This window comes from Drepanopeziza brunnea (genome assembly GCF_022702325.1).
Source record: "Drepanopeziza brunnea f. sp. 'multigermtubi' strain 214-2 chromosome Unknown ctg13, whole genome shotgun sequence".
Classification (NCBI taxonomy): Eukaryota; Fungi; Ascomycota; class Leotiomycetes; order Helotiales; family Drepanopezizaceae; genus Drepanopeziza; species Drepanopeziza brunnea.
In genome coordinates this window covers 230,772-248,096 of record NW_027094076.1, presented here as the reverse complement: position 1 = coordinate 248,096, position 17,325 = coordinate 230,772, and the positions used below count along the sequence as shown (strand labels likewise).

Sequence of the window (17,325 nt, the reverse complement as noted above, 5' to 3'; positions counted from 1 at the left end):
AGAGCTGGCAATAAGAAAAGGTGGATGTCCGTACCGATACAATAGCTAGATACGCAGCGCGGTTCCCAAATTGAAAACTGTCATCTCGAGCTGCAGTGAAAAATACCTTTTCAAAATCCACACCCCGAGACATCGGTATCCGTTATAGGAAGGCATGCATCGATCACTGTCGTGGCCCCAGGCTACCAGGCCATGAAGGTGCACAGACCACCACCACCAGAAGAGGAGGATATAGGTAGGTAACCTCACGTTGCTCTGAGCTTCTTCGAAAACAATCAATCCACCTTTGCTACCTTCACCTTGTCCTCCTTATCTATCACCCTAGCAGCCTAGCGAGCTAAGCACTATCTAGAGGCTGGCACTGATCATGGTTACTTAAATATTCCTATTCCCAATTTCGTAAACCCGAAGAGTAGCATTTCTTAACTTGGAGAAATCTCATGACCCAACAAAACAGCGAGAACTGCGGCGGTCTGGAATCGATTCGACTTGGAAGCTTCTTTTTTTTTTTTTTTGCAGCTGAAAAGTTAAAAGCTATTGCTGTTTTTATAGCAGTCCGGCCCTCCGCTCATGCAACTATTTACTATAGCGCTAATAAATAAATATATATATAGATATATATACAAAGCCAAAAAGAAAGAGCCGTCGTCAACTTTCTCAACTGCTATCATTTGTTATCAAAGCACCCAAAAGAAGAAACGTAAAAGGGCCTCAAAAGAAGGCAGAACCATGAGGTTCCTCACAAGAAGGCACAGAAAAGTAGTGGAAGAGATCGTTGTTGTTTCTACCTACTGGAGAGGTGGCTTCTTATAGCAGCGGCATCAGCTAGTCTGGGCCAAGTAGTCCCTTGCCATAGGAGAATCCAGGACCACCTCTCTACATTATAATTATAATCAATCTATACTATCCATCTCCTTCGACAGATTAAAATCTTCGCCTCCGCCTCTGGACCTAATCCCAGCCCCATTCAGACATCTATGACATCTCCCAAAAAAAGAAAAAAAAAAAAGATGTAAAGAATCTCTCAAAAGAAGCCAGAAGTAGCGAAAACGCGAGAGCGAGCAGCTTGTTCCCAATGATCCAGAGCACCGAGTATCGATATTGGGCTGAGCTGAGGCGAACGACTGGGGGGAGGCGGGGGGCTTTGGTATTACCTAGTTTGGGAGTTTGGCGGTAGGATTAATTCGGATGCCTAGGTTACGCTGGAGAGAGTGAATAGAAGCTAGCAAGCAAGCAAGCAAGCAAATATCTCGGCTGTCGAAGATGAAAAGAAAAGATGATCATGTTAGATACTGCTCCTAAACCAGAAGAAAAGACTCGTGTCGAACAGGCGCCATGCCTCAAGTAACTCCCATTCGGCCGCTACTCAGAGATGAGTTGCGAATGAGTGATTGCCCATTGTCATGGTGTATAGAATATTATTGTATTTATCTGTCTCAGCCACTTTCCTCTCTCCTGACATTATAAGGTTTCATTATTAGGTGATCGGGGTGTAAACAACGAAATGCCTCGCTCTAGGTATAGACAATTGAAAAAGCAGAAAGACAGGATATGTGGCGCATGCCCTCCAAGTAAAAGGCTCCAAACGCCACGCCTAGCTATGAACACGAACAGATGAAAACTGCTGTTGGGAGCAGTGTATCTGAAATGAGAAGCGCTTGCAGGAAACCAAAAATCTCAGGTGCTCCAGAGACCGCGAATGCAAGGAGAATAGGCCCGTCCAGTGCCCCTCCCTTCGATATCAACAGCACCCACGATTCCTCCTGCGGCTCCCACTGAGTGTAAACACTTCTTCCCATTCCCGCATGCCTCCCAGTGTGCCTCCTCCTAACCCCCACCCGTTCTTCCTTCCCCCTCTCCGAGTTCCCCTCCTCCTAGCCCCCTCATCCACAGTCATTCCACTCTTCACACTCGCGCCATCCCCCTCTCCCTGCCACCCGCCATCCCCGTACTGAATACCACTCATCGGATCATCCGGGTCAATCTCCCCCAGCTCAATCTTCGTCAATATCATGCGTGCTAGCCGGTTGAACACCTCGTCCACGTTATCTCCACTCAGCGCTGACACTTCCACGGAGACCGGGATGTTGTTCGCGGATGCCCATTTAGAAGCTTCTTCTGCTGATACCTCTCTCCCATCAGGAGCCGTAGAGGCTCTCAATTGCGACCCTAACCCCAGCCCCTTTCCTCCACTTATACTACCATTCCCCGGCGGGAACTTACTTGCTGCTGAAGAGATACTGCTAGGCGTATTCGTCGGCGGACTCGAAAGACCGGGGTCTATATCTATCAGAGATCCTGTATCCGCCAAATCGGCTTTGTTTCCAGCGAGCAGGAGCGTGAGGTTCGGAGAAGCGAGAGCGCGCGCATCGTTCATGAAAGAGGGCAGGGAGGTGAATGTGCTGTGAGATGTGAGGTCGTAGACGAGGAGGGCACCGGCAGCGCCGCGGTAGTAGGAGCGTGAGACGGAACGGAAGCGTTCTGTGCCCGCTGTATCCCAGAGTTGAAGCTTTATTCGTTTCCTCCTCGCGCCAGTCCCGACCCGTATTATCTTGCTTGCGAACTCGACGCCGATTGTCTGCGAAGAAAGGATGCGCCATTCGTTTTTGACGAAGCGGTGGAGTAGGCAGGACCTGCTTCAATCAGCCATTATCACCCCTATTGTCTGCATAGACTCCATGTTTGTTGGATGCAAAGTGGATGACTGCTTTAGATCGGGATGTAGAGACAGACGTACTTCCCACTCCCACTTGGCCCCAGCAAGATAATCTTCGCCAAATAATCGTACATACTGCCCAGCTCCTGTCCATCACCCATTAGCATAGTGCTTTATCAGAATCCCATTCCACCTCGTCGCATCTGGAGTCAACATACCTGGTCCCTAGCCGTCCCGGCTGACTCGTCGCTCGCATTAGACGATTGCCGAGGCCGCACCATCTTGTCTTTTCTTTCTCCTCTTCGGCTCTCGCTTCTTTTAAGTTGATCGTGTATGTCGTTGGCAAAGTTAAAGCCAAAGCTGAATGCGAATGTTTACTGTGGTAGTTATTTCAAGCTTCGTATCCCTGCCGAATGTGGGGTCCTTTGCATTGTCCACATCGGCGTTTGAGGTCGGGAGCTCCGGGCCTAGGATGCATGCGGAATAGCGAAGTTCCGTAGGGAGCCGAGGTTGTTGACTTTCCTAACTTTACGAACTCAATCATAACCATTCTTCTCTATCTCTGTCCAAAATTATTACTGCTAGCAGGCCTTACCACACGTTTCCAAGTCAAAATGAAGATCGAAAGCCGAACATTTGTCATATCAGGAGGGCTCGTATTCCCGATGACCACTAAGAGTATAAAGAGCTGATGATAGCAGAGCATCTGGCCTCGGCCGCGCCTGCGTCGAGGACATCTGCTCTAAAGGAGGCTACGCCGCTATTCTCGATATGAACGAAGAGACCGCTGCAGAAGTCGTCAAGGTGGTTGGAGGAGGTAAAGCAAAATTCTTCCAGGCGGATGTGTTAGAGACAGAAAGTATCGCGCAAGCTGTGAAGGGTGCATTGAGCTGGGCTAAGGAGACGGGGAAGGAGGTCGGGGGTGTGATTGCTGCTGCGGGGGTTGGCACGCCTGCTAAAGTAGGTGGAAGAGTCTCTATTATTTCTATTTTGGGATTGCTTGTTCTTATGTTGTCTTCTTGCTTTCTTCGTGAGTTCTTGGCAGGTGTCTGGTGCTTGTGGTCGAGGGGGCGAGATGAATCACGTGCGAATGCATTTTCTTGGTTTTTATATCCACTCCTTCTCTCCGTTATTTCTCTTCCACCTCCTACTGGTTCATTCCAATTTCTACTCTCTTCTTCCACAGTCATCCCTTCACTCATTGTTCCGCCTAACGACCTCACAGATCCTCGACCGAAACCTCGAACCCTTTTCCCTTTCCGACTTTGACTTCGTAATGAACGTTAACGTCCGCGGCACCATTGATCTCATCCGGCAGGTCCTCCCACATATGGCACGCGCCACTCCCGTCGGCGAAGACGGCGAGCGCGGCGTGATCATCATGGTCTCATCATCTGCTGCCTTTGACGGCCAGCCGGGCCAAGTCGCTTACGCGGCCTCGAAGGGTGCTTTAGTGAGTCTGACGCTCCCACTGACGAGGGATCTGGCGAGACATGGCATTAGGGTTGTTACTGTGGCGCCCAGTATGTTTGATAGTCGGATGACGGCGATGATGAGTGATAAGGTCAGGGCGAGCTTGAAGAGGGTCATGGAGTTTCCTTGTAAGCCACTTCCTCTCCCAGGTCAATTTTGGAAAATGGATAGGAGAAGGAGGATGGTTTAACAGGTGATCCTAACTGGATGCAGTGAGACCAGGGAAGCCCCATGAGTTCGCACAGCTTGTTACGCAGGGCATTGAGAATATCATGCTCAACGGGGTGGTGCTGCGACTGGATGGCGGGATGAGGATGCCGAGTAAGATGTGAGGATTCTGCTCTTGAAGAATTTACCTTGACCTGCAGATTTTAGTTAAATTTTGCCGAATTTATCTTATGCTGCTATTCTATGCGTTCTGTTTGCCCAAGGGCGAGGCGATCGTTTTAACCACATTTAGCATGTTTTTTTTGTTCACTTTTTCTTACGTGACCCTACTTTCTTTGATCATATTATATAATCAGACGCCCCAATCCAATTACCCAGACCACTTCAATAATGCTGCGATACGTCAAGCCTTTAAAAAATGAGAAGATTACATTTCTGGCTCGAGAATCATCACCTGGCATCTTAGTCATATTGCAATGGACAGTGGATGCCTCAAAGCTAGAAAGCCACTCCTTTGTCAATTCGCGATTTACTTGATGCTACATCATAGTAGCTACAGCAGTCTGTACCTGCCTGACTTTCTTTTATGGTTTTCCCTTAGCGAAAGGCTTCCTTTCATTGTGATCCATCCTATCCGTAAGGGAAGGGCGCAGACAATAGTAGCTCTCGCTCCAGCACATTGAATTACTTTCTAGGGCCGTCTTTAATAACTCCTCAGCTTAGCACGTCGCCGTACCCCATAGGAGGTCCCAGGGCGGCAGGCTTCGCTTGCTACCCGCTCGACATTAATAAATACAATAATAACAACTACTAAATCATAGTGGCAGCAAGGGATAAAATGACAGCAGCCCTAATCTTTCTATATTTCATCTCTTCTATCTTTATTTCTTGACCACTCACTCAATCATCCCTTTTCAATTTGGCGATATCATATATTTTCTATCTCTTCACACCCGAACGGACTTGCAGATCGCATACGGGGCAACTGCTCTTGCTCTTGATTATTACATAATCTTATATCATGGTCTCCTTGCGTGTTTCTATCTTCTAGCTCATATATACTTTTTCTCCCACTCATACGAATCACTACATTGAAGACCTACTTCTGCATTTACTCACTCCGCTATTCGTTCTCTTCATGTTGCCTGAGGATCATTTTTTCTCTGGATTCTCCAGACCTTATTATCATTCATCCCCTCCCCCCGCTTCTGCCCAAGGCTAGGCACGTATGCGCGCAAATATAAAGCAACAGTCCTCATCCGCTCAGCGAAGACGTATAGAGTATTCCTGTCGGGCGTGACATGGTATTCCTGCAAGGTATTATTGTCACGCATGATATTAATGAAAAAGAAAAGCGATTATTAATATATTAAAATTTACGAGCCAGTATTTGCGGAGCACTCGTTATGAAGAAAAGCGAAAAATAAAAAAAAAGATACGTTAAATGAGGATCGACTTAATTAAAAGAGTTTAGAAAGGTCAAGGGAAAAAGACAAAGCAGATTATATTTACAGTTGATTGAAAGATTAAGAAAATATAGGAGAAGATATAAAGCAAATAACGGAAGACAAAAAAGTATGGGTATACTTAGTTATAATCAAGTCAAGATTTAAGAGTTGCTTGAGGTTGCTAAAATAGAATAAATAAAACAAATATTAATTGTATAAATATAAGTATTTAAGTTCTCGGGACGAGAATTAATTGTCACCTACGGTGACCCAAGATAAATTCCAGTAGTTGTGGTGGTGGTTAGTCATCCAGTCACGTGAGACTATTCTATACGGATCTGGCAAGATTTCTGAGCGTGCCAAGACTTTTATTCCATGTCAATCCATTGAACTTTTTTCGGAACGAGTCGGCCCGTTTAATTCATGTACAACAGCTAAGCCTAATTCAGCCACCGCCATTAATTCTGCCATACGTAACGCACGTAAGGCTGCCACGTAAGGCAGCTAGGCTGCCACCCGTAACCTACGTAAGGCTGCCACACGTAACCTACGTAAGGCTGTTATACGTAACCTACGTAAGGCTGCTATACGTAAAGCACGTCGTTGCCTTAAATATAAGTAATTCGCAAAAGAGTATAGGATTTCCTTAATAAAAAGGGGGTTTAAGGGGGTCTCCCCCTTATATTGAATTATTAAATATAAGTAATTCGCAAAAGGGTATAAGATTTCCTTAATAAAAAGGGGGGTTTAAGGGGGTCTCCCCCTTATATTAAATTATCAAATATAAGTAATTTAAAAAAGGGTATAAGGTCTTCCCGGTAATTTTTTTTAAGGTTTCTTCTTTATAATAAATTATTAAATAAATTATTTCTTATATTAACTACCTTTATATTTATTTAGATTCTTTTATTATTTATTTTATAATTTACTTAAATATATAAAGATTTTTATAATCGAGTAATTAGCCCGTTGGTGACAATTACAAAGAACTTGGTCCTTTGCCCTGGTATAAGGGGGATATATCGTAGAGCTAAATTTACGTAGGAGGCCTACAGCACAGACCATATAATCGAGGAGTCACCTCCAGGCTCCTTCTTTTATAGCTTCTACCTTCTAGCTAATACATCGACCTTTTCACCTATGAGTCCAATTGGTTAGTTGGATCTGTAATCTTCCAAGCTTGCCAATCAATAGCATCGTCCGAAACTTCCATCTCCTCTCTTGTTTTAAAGCATTTGGCCCATTCACTCAAATGACCCCCCTCTACCACTGCCCTTGGAACAGACATCAGTAGATGCCGTTCGATACCCTGAGCCCACATGAAACGCAGCGCTATCTCGGGGTTTGAGAATGCTGCCTCTGACCTGATGTACTCCAAGATAGGTTCTTCGTCTCCGCCCACCAAGCTTATCTCCTCCACCCTATCTTCCGAATTCATCCTTTGATAAGATTCCGGAATGTATACTTTGTCTATATTTTTCAGCTTCTCCTTGTTCGCTCTGACAACACAGTGCCAATACCCTCCTCCAGTTAGCCATTTATCAGGTTCGTTTACTATTTACATCATTAGCTGCGCGTGATCGTTACATAGAGATTTGCTGTGTATAGATTCAGCTCACATAAATAGAAGCCGGATCCTAGTTGATTGATGGCTGCGTAGTTCTCTATATGTAGCTTGTTATCATAATTGATGTTCTCAGCGTCCTCCTATAATTCACGTAGTTAGTAGGCAATCGTCGGCTCGCTCGCTTAGGTGGGCCCCCCCTCCTATCAGGGCTGGAACTTATGCTAGGTAATACAAATCCAGTCGAAACTTACCTCGGAAACTAGTGCATAGCCGATGACGGTATCTCTTTGCTTAATTCTGCTAAAGGAAGCTCCTTGAGCTCCACTAAAGGGAAATACCAAGGCGAGCAAGATCGCTAACGCAGACTTCGATCGTAGCATCGTGATTCTATAATTGATGATGCTGCGAGCTGCCGCCGAAAAGAAACAAGCTCGCAAAAGAGGGAGAAGAAGATGATGAATTCAGTCTAAAGCCGATGCCAGATTCTAATGGAGCTGCAAGAAGAAATATATATCTCTTTTTCAACCCGTACTCGGGATTTTTTACGTCGGCTATAAATAATCGTGCAGCTAATAATAGTTGAGCGCTATTTGGAAAAACCTCCTCGCCCATTCCTTCGCGACTACATATAGAATCTGGTTCCAGAAACAGCTCGGAACAATTACAGAGATGTCGTTAAACAGCAGGTCCTTAGGGTCTGCGCTGCTCGTACGATAAAGAGATACCAGATCAGGGAAATAAATCCAACTGAATTTAAATAAGAGATGAGGACAAACGCCCGTTAACAAGCGTCATCAGAGATCCCTTTCTCTTACCAAGAAGAGCCCCTATCCACGAGCTGGATCAGGATAATGCGGACTTGGATTAAGAAATAAAAAGTATTAAGACTGAAGATACGCAGGCTTCAAGACCTACAATAAAGTCAGAATTCCAGCTTTGTACAGTTACACGAGATTTAACAAGCTGCTACACGATATTCCTCTTTATTCAATATATATGTATATATATATATATATATTCAAGATCGAGACCTTTAATATATCAATCATCAAATTACATAAAAAGGAAGAGAGAGCGGCGCCTCGAGCTCGATTCTCGATCACTACTTGGCAACCTACCTACCTGGTTGGCAACTCCGGTCTTCCCTTGGCGGAACGCACAGACCACAAACTGGCGAGTGAGCTGAACGTGTCTGATTGAAGATCATCTTATTAGATATAAACTTATTATTTATAGTATTGCCAATTTTCCTTTCCAGTTTAAAAAAGATGAGCCCCTGTAATTACTTGTTGGGTTTTTTCTGGCCAACTAACTTTGTCCGTTGCTGCTAACATCTGACCTTATTTACTTACCTAAACGTCGTGTGTATGCTCTGGCAGTGCGTCTCGTGATTAAATAGTCACCAGGTATTCAGCCCGCTGGGGGGGTTTCCCAAGTTATCCTATATTCAAATCTCATTCACTGCGATACCCAAAGTGCGCAGTGTGAAGCGTCTCTCTATGGTGAAGCACTCCGTAAGACAACCCGGCGTTGCTACTAATTGCGCAGATTCACTCAATGACGCTGGAGAGACCAACGAGCCGTGCGAGAAGCTGCTCATATCAGTGCTGAGAGAGGAAGTCCTATTGAATGTTAGAATAGACACATTGGGATGATGACTTGTAGTGTTTAACTTGCACATTGTGAAGTGTGGATTCAACCGCAGAGCTCCGTTAAGAAGGGCCCATCGGGATCTTCAAAGCTCGAAAGTCACGGCGCCTGTGTCCTGGCATACTGTGGAATTGATGCGATCGATGACAAGGTTTCTGGCTTGAGCTAGAATAAATGAGTGGAAAAGCTGGAGTTGCAACGCGAGACGCATGAAGTCGTAGAAGGTGACGTTCTGCCTTGCTGGAAATCTCTCAGAGAGGACGAAGCAGGTGTGGTATTAATAGCCCTCGCTGATTGTAGGTAATGGAATCAGAGGAGCTCACTATTTTATTTATTCAGTTGGCTAACGAGAGGAGCGATGAGTCCTTCCTTCCTTTGATGATAATATCATCTAGGCTAGAAATGAATAAAAGGACGAAAGAATACTGATGTTAAATTTTTATCTAATCTTTGTCAAGAAATAGTTTAAGTCAACCATGAAGTTTTATGGAGTAAGATGGCGAATACATTAATATCCAGGCTCAAAGATCATTCGAGCTAGGCGTATCTCGATGTAACGAACATTGTTACAACAGACTCAGATTATTTCTTTACACTACTTACACCAGCTTCGCAATCGCGGAAATTGTTCAACACGTAGCTTATCATAAGATGGCAGCAAATTTTCAGATTGACAGCAAGCAAGCAAGCAAGCACAGTCGCTAGAAGAAAGAGAGATCGCCACGGCGTAAATCACCCGTAACCATGCGAGTCTGGTGTAACCTAAGATTCCAATTGGGTTTTCACGTAAAAACCAGCTGCGTGCGGAATAGTTTAGACGCAAGAGAATTCTGTCAACAATGAAATGATTGGTAAAGATGCAATAGCATCCAAGTCGAGCTTGCTCTCTGAAGCGGACAATATATCATATTCTACCTTTGACTTGTTGGACTCCCTGATTATATCCAGGTGTGCGGCTAGCTCGAACGGGCAACTTGAAGTCCTCGCGCCGTAACGTTCACGAATAGAAGATCCTTCCTTCTAACATGCAAGAGATTTATTCCCCGCAAGAAAAGTTCCTCCCCTTTCTTTCGAAGTATTTCTCTCGCTGTTTGAAATCAAGTCCCGATGTAGGTCCCGCGCGGCTTCGCAATACGGAATACCTGCTTGCGATCAATACTAACCCGGAGGGAATAGTTCCGTACGTACCGGACGTGGCACACTACCTACATCCAATCCAGACGGACGGACGAAACCGGTCCGTGTTTATTTTTGGCGATATAAATGTAAATACCGTGGTGATAGCCGACAATTCAAAACCGTGTCGTTAATGTATACGGATTTGGAGTCGGATAGTCTTGGGTCGATGAAATATATAGGGTTGGGCTGGCGCTGGTGCTTTGATTTCGGCTGCTGGTTAATTATACTCGAGGAGAGAAATGCTAGCTACGGGATCTAGGTGACTTACTCGCGCTAGGAGGAGAAGCTTCAGCTTTAGCTACCCCGCCAAAAGCGGGCTGGAGGGCCGATCGGTGCATATACCTACCCCTCCAAATGAACTCTAATAAGCTTGAGATCATGAAATCTTTAGCTGGGTCCTTTTTATAAAGACGAGTTGCCAGATTCGCATGTATATGTATATATACATATATATGTATAGATATATTTACACATATATACGCATCACCCCCTCCCCTTCTCCCAATTTATACAAACAAGCTCACCACCATGCGTACCGATCTCACCAGCCTCTCCTCAAACCCCCATTCCCATCAGACCAGCTCTCCCAAGATGTCTCAGCACACGACCATCCCCATCAACACGAACTGGGTCTTCAAGCAAGCTGGCGACAACACGACGAGTACCGAGTCGCATAAATTCCTTCCCGTAGCCCAGTTCCCCACGAACGTCCATCTGGACCTCATCGCGAACAAGATCATCCCGGACCCCTTCGTCGGCAAGAACGAGAACGACGTGCAGTGGGTAGGCGAGGTCCCCTGGGTATACAAGACCAGCTTTCCCTCCCCCTCCGCCTTTCTAGAGGGCGGAAACAACTCGACGAAAGCGGTTATTGCGTTCGATGGGCTGGATACGTACGCCACCGTCGCGCTGAATGGGACGGAGATCCTGAAGACGGAGAGCATGTTCATCCCGGAGCGGGTGGATGTCACTTCTCTCTTGAAGAAGGGGGAGGAGGAGGGGGGGGAGGAGAACGAGCTGGTGATTACCTTTGAGAGTGCCTACTTGACGGGCTGCAAGATTATCGAGGAGCATCCGGATCATCATTGGGGATGCTGGAACGGCGATACCTCCCGGTTGGCGGTTCGCAAGGCGCAGTACCACTGGGTACGTGAAAAAGTCTTTGGCCATGGGTGCTTCCTTTCTTGTATCTTGTACCGGACAATCAACGCTGATGATCAAGACGCTGATGCTGAAGATGTATACGTAGGGATGGGACTGGGGACCGACTCTGCTGACGTGCGGGCCGTGGAGACCGATCAGCCTGGAGATCTTCTCGGCCAGGATATCGGATCTCTACTTCACGAGCGACGTCCACAAGTCGCTCGCGTCAGCTAAGCTGGTAGCAAGAGCAGATGTCGAAGGCGTCGAGGAGGCCGCGACGGAGATCCGATTCGACATCTCGCTCGATGGCAGAGAGGTAGTCGCCTCCCAGACCGTGACGGCGAAGGAGGGCCTCGCAAGTCACACGTTCACGATCGACGGTCCGGCGCTGTCTCTGTGGTACCCCATCCGCTACGGCGCGCAGCCGCTCTACACCCTGACGGCAACGCTACTCGACGGAAAGAAGAAGTCTCAACTCGACACTAGGAGTAAGAGGTTCGGCCTCCGTCGGGCAGAGCTCGTCCAGGGCCCGCTCACCGACCAGCCCGGAACTTCCTTCTACTTCCGCATCAACAACATCCCCATCTTCTGCGGCGGGAGCAATTGGATCCCCGCGGATAGCTTTCTCCCGCGCATCACGCCCCAGAAATACTACGACTGGGTCAAGCTCGTGGCGGATGGCAACCAGTTCATGATCCGCGTGTGGGGTGGCGGCATCTTCGAGTAAGTCAACAAACACCCTCCTCACCTTTCTCTTGGTGTTTCTCAGCTTGGGGGAGGAAAAGGCTACAACCTCTTCTTTTTCTTCCCGTTCTGGAATCTCTCAATCATCGTAATCAAAAGCAGCATGTATGTATGTATGTATGTATGTATGTATTTATGTACACTAACGGACATCTCGAATACTGCCAGAGAGCAAGCCTTCTACGACGCCTGCGACGAGCTCGGCATCCTCGTCTGGCAGGACTTCATGTTCGCCTGCGGCAACTACCCAGCCTTCCCCTCCTTCCTGTCGCTCGTGCAGCGCGAGGCCGAGGCCAACATCAAGCTCCTCCGCCACCACCCCAGCATCGTGATCTGGGCCGGCAACAACGAGGACTACCAGTACCAAGAGTCCATGAAGCTCACCTACGACTTCGCCGACCAGGACCCGGCCTCCTGGCTCGCAACCGACTTCCCGGCCCGCTACATCTACGAGAAGACTCTCGCCGACGCCTGCGCCACCCTGGTTCCCGATACCTACTACCACTTCGGCTCACCCTGGGGGGGCGGGAAGGCCACCACGGACCCCACGGTCGGCGACCTCCACCAGTGGAACGTCTGGCACGGCACGCAGGAGCGCTACCAGGACTTCGACCGGCTCGCGGGCCGCTTCGTCTCCGAGTTCGGCATGGAAGCCTTCCCGCACCCGAAGACCATCTCGGCCTTCCTCCCCGGCGGCGCCGCCGACCCAGACCGCTACGCGCAGAGCGCCACGCTCGACTTCCACAACAAGGCCGCCGGCCAGGCGCGCCGCCTCGCCCTGTACCTGGCGGAGAACGTGCGCTACGCGCCCGACGGCCCGCTCGAGCACTTCGTCTACACCACGCAGCTCCTGCAGGCCGAGTGCCTCGCCGCGGCCTACCGCCTGTGGAAGCGGCAGTGGAAGGGGCCCGGCGGTCGGGAGTACTGCGGCGGGGCGCTGGTGTGGCAGGCGAACGACTGCTGGCCCGGCACGTCCTGGTCCGTGGCGGACTTCTTCCTGCGGCCGAAACTGGCCTACTTCGCCGTCAAGCGCGAGATGGCGCCCGTCACCCTCGGCGTCAAGCGGAGCGTGTCCCACCCCCTCGCACCGCGGGACGACGAGAAGAAGACCACGACGACGGAGACGAGGACGACGAGCACGCAGCTGGAGATCTGGGCCACGAACCTCACCCTAGCGACCATCACCGCGGACCTCGTCCTCAAAGCCTTCAACGTCGTCACCGGCGTCGAGACCTTCAGCCGAACCATCGCCTCGGCCCTCTCCCTCCCGGCAAACCGCAGCACCGAGATTGATGCGCTCGACGTCCCCGTCCCCGTCCCAGGAGATGAGGACCGCACCGTCGTCGCCGCATACCTGTTCTCGACCGGGCCCGGGCCCGGGGCAGGAGAGAAGCTAGCCCGCTGCGTCAACTGGCCCGAGCCGCTCAGATACGTGCATCTCCAGCGGCCGCAGCGGCTGCGCTGCGTGCTGAGTGCGGATGGGGATGCGGAGGTGGTGGAGCTGAGCGCGGAGGTGCCCGTCAAGGGCGTGGCGGTGGAGTGCGGAGACGAGGACGAGGAGGAGCGGGTGGTGTTTGGCGATAACCTCGTGGATCTGGTGCCCGGGGAGGTGGTGTGTATTCCTGTGGCGGGCGCGGGGCACGGGACGGTGTTGACGACGAGGTATATGGGTATGGCGATGTCGATGTCGTCGTGTAGCTAGCTGCCAAGTAGGCTGGGCGGGTAGAGGTAGAATATGGAGTGGATTCGATATCGGTTTCATCTGTCGGTACGGACCGTCTTAAATGGAAGTAACTGAATGTATAGATCGGCTTGATACATCGCAGCTTAAACGTCGTTTTTACATATGCAATGTGATGTGCTTATATATACTACATATGCGACTCGGACTCCGTATCCAAAGTTCGCTCCCGGCTATACCAAAACTCCTCCACCTTCTTCCCCTTGTCCCTTTCATCCGTCTTACCCAGCGCCCCGCCCCCCCAACTCAAACTCCAACTCAACTCCGCTCACAGCGAGCGCCTCGCAAGTCATTTCTCATTCGGCCCCTTGATCAACACCTTAATCCCCTGCCCACTCTTCACATCCTTAAAAGCCTGCTCCGCATCCGTGAACTCCACCGTCCGCGAGATCAGCGGCCGGACGTCGATGGCGCCCTTGGCCACAAAATCCAGCGCCAGCTTGTAGTCGCCGCTGCCGTAGCGGAAGGAGCCCTTGCACGTGACCTCATTCACGCACAGCTCCACGATCGGGAACGTGATGTCCGGCTTGCCCATGCCGCCCTGCACGTACACGCCGCCGCGGCGCACCGTGTGGATGGAGGTCTGGATGGAGGGCTCCGCGCCCGAGGCGTCGATGACGGCGTCGGCGCCTGAGGGGAGGTTGGCGCTCTTCAGGAGGTTGGCGGCATTCTCTTCGGCCGAGACGCGCGACGGTGTGAAGGTGTGCGTCGCCACGTAGGACTTGGCGAAGTCGAGACGCGCGGGCTGGATGTCGACTGAGACGACGGTGGAGGCCCCGTAGGCTTTCGCGACAGCGCAGCAGAGGAGACCGACGGGGCCGGCACCCATCACGACCACGGATTGCCCGGGCTTGATCTCGGCCTGCTTGACGATGTGCACGGCGACTGCCAGGGGCTCGAGCAGCGCGCCTTCTTGCAGAGAGACATGCTCGGGCAGTTTGTAGCAGAAATCCTCGGCGCTGGCATAGAATCCCGTGAGGGTTCCTCCAAACGGCGGGGTAGCAGCGAATTTCATCTCGGGACACAGATTATAGTGTCCGCTGAGGCAAGGCTCGCAACGTCTGCACGGTGTCCCGGGTTCAAGCGCAACGCGGTCACCCACCGCCAGGGTCTTGACGGCAGACCCGACGGCGGCAATGGTCCCTGCCGACTCGTGGCCTAGGACCATGGGGGAGGTGAGAACGAAGGAGCCGATGCGGCCGTGTTCCCAGTAGTGAACATCGGAGCCGCAGATGCCAGTATAGTTGATGGCGACGAGGACATCATGGGGGGAGGTGAGTTCGGGCTTTGGCTGCTGGGCAAAGGTTACGTCGAAGGGCTTGTTGAGGATGAAGGAAAGGTTCTGGGGGCGTCAGTGAGCTGAGCTGAGCTGAGCTGGGATGGGGATGGGGATGGGGATGGGTGAGACATGGGCGATGGCGGGGGGTAATCAGTATCTTACATCTGTAGTTTCTGACATATTCGTGGTGAGCAAGGCAACGATTGGCGTCGTAAGAGATATATCAATCTATGTAGGTAATTGAGAAGATCTCGGACGAGAGAATGGTATTTGATGTTTTACAAAGGAATGGGAAGAGGGAAGGGAAAAGAGACGAAGAAAAGCTGGTCCTTCGACTGTCTATCTCTGGGGTGACCTGCCCCGCCATCATGACCCCGCCATAGCTCCTATTTCGAGATGCATTGAACCAGCTTAGCCGCCCCAATCAGCGGCTGCACAGTCCACGTGACATTGGCAAACGCCCAGAGCCAGCATGAGAGACACGTGGTGTTGGTGTTGCTGCTGCTGCTATGGCTGTGGCTGCTGCTGTGCTTTTTCTTATCGCCATTGTTTTTGCTCTTGTACTATCGAGGTGACACGGCGGTGCTGGTGCGAGCTGGTCGACTTGCTTTCCGATCCGAAACGTGTGAACCGGGTGAAGTCACAGGGCCAAGCGCATCCATATGCGTGGATGTGAAGGACATGGCACCTCGTCTCGTACCTCGTGAGACTTAGAATGTAAAGCTTCCCATCACCGCCGCCGTCCCAAGCCATGCAAGCAAGCCGAGGGCCAACAGTCCGGGAGCACCATCACCGCCGGCACCCCGAGCCGCGCCGCTCATGCCCTGCGTGGGAGTTGGAGTCGTGGAAGGTGATGTTGCGACTGGAGTCGGAGCCCCGGTCTTCGTGCCAGAAGTAGGTGTACTCGAACTCAAAGCCAGCGAGCTGTGATGCAATGATACTGAAGGAGCAGCGTTGAGACCGGTACAGACGTAGACCGGTTGACCGCCGGCATTTGTGGTCGTCGCCGTGCCAATAGCAGAGGCGCCGGAGCATTCGGTGGGAAGTGCAATTGCGATGAAGGTGGCAAATGGCTGTGGTGACATGTTGCAATTGTGTTTTTTGGAATTTTGGAATTTTTTTGGAGATGTAGAATATTTACAAGGTTCAGAAGGGATAAGCTGTAGAAGATGAGATGAAATAAACTAGAGAAATTGAGATGAGAATACGAAGACTGGAGATGATGAGATGAAAATAGACTGGAGATGATGGGGTGAAGAGTGGACGACAGAGAAGAGGATGAGAAATGGAGTCGTGTTTTGGAGAATGGACGGGATGGACGTCGGCCCGCCCATTTTTACCGAGCACAGACAGGCAACGGCAGGGCCAGAAAAAAAAAAGAGGGCCGAGTTCGCCACACGTGACCACCAAGAGTCCGCCCATGGAGGGGGTGTAACCGGACTGTGACAGTGTTTCAGAACAGATCACGAGAAATAGGTCCCGACCGTATCACAGACCATATGGACATGGACGATGCTCGAAATGAAACCTCGTCGCGCCGTCGATGGCGAGTCGCCGTGTACTTACAGTACGTAAATCTCAATCTGGGCGCTCCGAGACCTTTCTATTCGAAACATCGCCGTGGCGACCGACCCATTCTGGTGACGCTGAGCCACGGCTGGAACCGAGAAACCGAAGAAGCGAGTCCACTTCCTCAGCATTCCAATTTCCAGCTACCTGTGCATCCACGTCAGGACTCAGCCTGCGACGTGGGTGGACCTCGGGCCATTAAATCCAGAGCGAGCGCCAAAGGGCCGAAGTGAAAGACGGCGGCGCAAGTCCGGCTCGCTTTCAGTACTGTATGGACGAGGATGAACCCCTTGATCCGGGACGGTATGTGGTTTTCTGGTCTTCGGAAAGCACTTCTTTGGCCGGGCTCCATGTCGATACCCAACATGGTTCCGAACAACGAAAGTAGATCACTCCATCGACGGAATCTGTACTCAAGCCGCAGTGAATCAGGAGAATTGGTGAAACCAGGTGTTATAAAAGCTGTCTCGAACAAGTGGGAGAGCTGGGACCTATATACAATAGGGGGAGCCAAGAGGCTAGCCCTAGGGAAATGAGGGTCTCCACCTCATGTTTGTACTAGGTACTAGATGTAGGTAGTACTTACTACGTACTTATCAACAATGAGCAAGTTAAATTCTTGTCCAGTCGGGTTTGGACGCGGCTACCGGGTGCATCGATCTGCGGGAGTCGGGGAGGCCGAGAGAATCCATGAACAGCGATGCGACT

At 50.3% G+C, this 17,325-nt stretch overlaps 6 protein-coding genes across 6 annotated transcripts; 2 read left to right on the top strand and 4 right to left on the bottom strand.

Moving 5' to 3' along the window:
* Positions 1-1,741: 1,741 nt before the first annotated feature.
* Positions 1,742-2,937, bottom strand: L3040_007359 (uncharacterized protein; the record flags this gene model as incomplete). Its single annotated transcript, XM_007294797.1, has 3 exons — positions 1,742-2,633; positions 2,738-2,802; positions 2,875-2,937. The coding sequence occupies 3 exons, from the start codon at positions 2,935-2,937 to the stop codon at positions 1,742-1,744; spliced, it is 1,020 nt and encodes a 339-aa protein (XP_007294859.1).
* A 333-nt stretch (positions 2,938-3,270) lies between these two features.
* On the top strand, positions 3,271-4,461 carry L3040_007358 (uncharacterized protein; the record flags this gene model as incomplete). The annotated part of the gene is made up of 6 exons (XM_066154824.1): positions 3,271-3,308; positions 3,358-3,616; positions 3,882-4,109; positions 4,160-4,179; positions 4,226-4,257; positions 4,343-4,461. 6 exons carry the CDS (start codon positions 3,271-3,273, stop codon positions 4,459-4,461), a joined length of 696 nt encoding a protein of 231 aa, XP_066010717.1.
* A 2,422-nt stretch (positions 4,462-6,883) lies between these two features.
* On the bottom strand, positions 6,884-7,692 carry L3040_007357 (uncharacterized protein; the record flags this gene model as incomplete). The annotated part of the gene is made up of 3 exons (XM_007294799.1): positions 6,884-7,299; positions 7,365-7,452; positions 7,564-7,692. 3 exons carry the CDS (start codon positions 7,690-7,692, stop codon positions 6,884-6,886), a joined length of 633 nt encoding a protein of 210 aa, XP_007294861.1.
* Positions 7,693-10,732: 3,040 nt separating this feature from the next.
* On the top strand, positions 10,733-13,730 carry L3040_007356 (uncharacterized protein; the record flags this gene model as incomplete). Its single annotated transcript, XM_007294800.1, has 3 exons — positions 10,733-11,287; positions 11,391-12,007; positions 12,197-13,730. The coding sequence occupies 3 exons, from the start codon at positions 10,733-10,735 to the stop codon at positions 13,728-13,730; spliced, it is 2,706 nt and encodes a 901-aa protein (XP_007294862.1).
* A 328-nt stretch (positions 13,731-14,058) lies between these two features.
* On the bottom strand, positions 14,059-15,228 carry L3040_007355 (uncharacterized protein; the record flags this gene model as incomplete). The annotated part of the gene is made up of 2 exons (XM_066154823.1): positions 14,059-15,111; positions 15,211-15,228. 2 exons carry the CDS (start codon positions 15,226-15,228, stop codon positions 14,059-14,061), a joined length of 1,071 nt encoding a protein of 356 aa, XP_066010716.1.
* Positions 15,229-15,758: 530 nt separating this feature from the next.
* On the bottom strand, positions 15,759-16,133 carry L3040_007354 (uncharacterized protein; the record flags this gene model as incomplete). The annotated part of the gene is made up of 1 exon (XM_066154822.1): positions 15,759-16,133. The coding sequence occupies one exon, from the start codon at positions 16,131-16,133 to the stop codon at positions 15,759-15,761; it is 375 nt and encodes a 124-aa protein (XP_066010715.1).
* Positions 16,134-17,325: the final 1,192 nt, after the last annotated feature.